Source organism: Poecilia reticulata, linkage group LG10, assembly GCF_000633615.1.
Source record: "Poecilia reticulata strain Guanapo linkage group LG10, Guppy_female_1.0+MT, whole genome shotgun sequence".
Classification (NCBI taxonomy): domain Eukaryota; kingdom Metazoa; phylum Chordata; class Actinopteri; order Cyprinodontiformes; family Poeciliidae; genus Poecilia; species Poecilia reticulata.
In genome coordinates this window covers 32,174,947-32,177,415 of record NC_024340.1, presented here as the reverse complement: position 1 = coordinate 32,177,415, position 2,469 = coordinate 32,174,947, and the positions used below count along the sequence as shown (strand labels likewise).

General features: G+C 54.2%; 1 protein-coding gene across 1 annotated transcript in view; it reads right to left on the bottom strand.

The window, feature by feature from the left end:
• Positions 1–2,469, bottom strand: part of nfkb1 (nuclear factor of kappa light polypeptide gene enhancer in B-cells 1) — a 39,235-nt gene that overhangs the window by 27,470 nt on the left and 9,296 nt on the right. Inside the window, 5 exon segments of the mRNA XM_017307040.1 lie at positions 278–416; positions 510–601; positions 968–1,072; positions 1,269–1,427; positions 1,821–1,984. Of these exon segments, the coding sequence (XP_017162529.1) occupies positions 278–416; positions 510–601; positions 968–1,072; positions 1,269–1,427; positions 1,821–1,984 (659 nt within the window).

Below are 2,469 nucleotides of genomic sequence, written 5' to 3'. Positions count from 1 at the left end.
GGACGTAGCTCCGCTGTGGGCGGGGCCAGGGGACGTAGCTACGATGTGGGCGGAGCCAGGGGACGTAGCTACGCTGTGGGCGGGGCCAGGGAACGTAGCTACGCTGTGGGCTGAGCCTAAGGACCTAGCTACGCTGTGGGCGGGGCCAAGGGACGTAGCTACGCTGTGGGCGGAGCCTAAGGACGTAGCTACGTTGTGGGCGGGGCCAGGGGACGTAGCTCCGCTGTGGGCGGGGCCAGTGGGCGTAGCCATGCTGTGGGCGGAGCCAGGTGTCTACCTATGATCTGCGGATGGTAGGTGAAGGGTTTGGGCTCGCTGGTCTCGTTGTCGGATTTCCTCTTTAGCTGGACGAAGACAGACGTTGGCTTCTGCAGGTTTTGGTCTCGATACTTCGGGGTCTTGAAGACGATGGCAAACTGTCGTCATGGCAACACATTGACAAAAGAACAGAGCATGAAAGCGGTGTAACGACTGCAGCGGCTCCCGGCTGCGGCTGGATCAGCGCTGACCTGTCTGTGGACGTCTGTGGGGGAGAAATCGCCCAGAGCCTCCCAGGTCAGGCCTGAGTCGTCCTCCTCGTAGAACCGCACCTGAATGTCATCTACGCACAAGAAACACACCATGAAACACACAGAAACGCACCGAGACGCGACCCGAACCGAGGCCTGAGGAGGAACCCGACCCCACCCGGAGCGAGACACCGCAAATCAGAGGAGACACAGAATCCCACGTTGCCTTAGCGGGCAACAACGCCTCCTTAGAGGACCGCGGCGCCTCGTTAGCGGACCGCGGCGCCTCGTTAGCGGACCGCGGCGCCTCCTTAACGGACCGCGGTGCCTTGTTAGCGGACCACACCACACCGCCTCATTAGCGGACCGCGGTTCCTCCTTAACGGACCGCGGTGCCTCCTTAGCGCCTCGTTAGCGACCTCAGACTCTGATCTGTCTCATGCTGGACTCCTGCTCACCTTTCTGCACCTTGTCACAGAGCAGGTAGACCTCCTCTCCCCCCGTCACGCAGCCGGCGGTCCGGTCCATCCTGACGATCTTCAGGTTTGAGGCGTTTGGAGCCTCTGAGGGAGAAAGAAGAGTCAGAATTATTCATCGCTATAGCAGAACTCTGTTATGAGAGCGATGCTAAGTGGTGGAGCCTCAGACTCTGACGCAGCAAGATGGAGGACAGACGGACAGGAAGGAGGCGGAGCTCTGCCGGCAGCCAATCAGCAGCCGATTGAGTGATGATCAGTAATGAATGAGGTGTGCACTGACTGCTGTCGTAGATGGGCTCGGACACCGAGGGCTCCAGGCGTCGGGAGAAGCCGCCGTCGCTGTCGGGCAGGAAGGCGGTGAACATGAGGCGCACCACGCTCAGGTCCATCTCTTTGGCCTGGGCGGCTGCGGCGCTGCTGATCAGGCTGCGCTGCTGGTCTGCACACAACGTGGAAACGGTTCTGATGTTTCTGGTTCATGCAATCAGCAACAGTACCAACATGAAAATACAGTTAAAACTAATTATTTAAAGGTGACAAGACTTCAGAATAAAAGCTTTAAAGTACATCTGCTAAATATTGAGCTTTGGGTTTATCAATATTAAATTAAACCTTAATTAATTTCCCTTTGGGATTAATAAAGTATTTCTGAGTTGGGCTCTTCCAGCTGATTTGCATATTAGCTAAACATTTAAAGTGGAGCTAAATATTTATGAGGTGAACATTTCCCCCATGACAGACTAAATATTACTGTCAGTGTTTTACAGTGCAGTTGTACAACCAGCAGCCGTTTGGTCGTGAGGAGAGGCGGGATCGGATCGGAACCACTGACCGCTGAGCTCCCGCGGGACCCGGACCTCCCCCTGCAGCGCGTCGACCTCCGGGTGGATGGCGACGCCGCAGTTGTAGCCCATCCTGAAGGCCTCCACCATCCGCTCCTCCAGCGTCTTCGCCACGTTCTTCTTGGTCACATGGAGGATCCCCAGGTTGGGAAAACTGCAGAGGCCAGAAGCAGGTCAGGTTCTGCTGGTCGGACCCACACCGAGCAGAACCAGGTCCAGAACTGGGCTGACCGGTGGTGCCTCACCAGGAAGCAGAGTTTGAGGTGGTCCTCCATTTTACTCAGATGTTGTAACCAATCTCACAAATTCATCATTACCTGGGCTTTTGTTTTGAAGGGACATGTCAGGAAATTCCACTTTGTATCCTTTAGCTCATTTAGTCGTGCACCTGGAGTCTCTAGGATTCAGTTTCCACGTGTCTCCATCAACCTGTTCAGGCTTTTCTGTTTACTAAACAAGGTCATGAACTTCTGGCTAGTGAAGTTTGGAAAGCCTCCATTTTTATTTCTCTTTATTTATCAAACTTTATTTCAGACATGAATTTATTGAGTTGGAAGTCATGGAAGTTGTTTTGGTAGCTTTCTGCTGATGTTATATAGCTGGTATAGCTGTTAGCTAGTGCTATAGCTGGTATAGCTG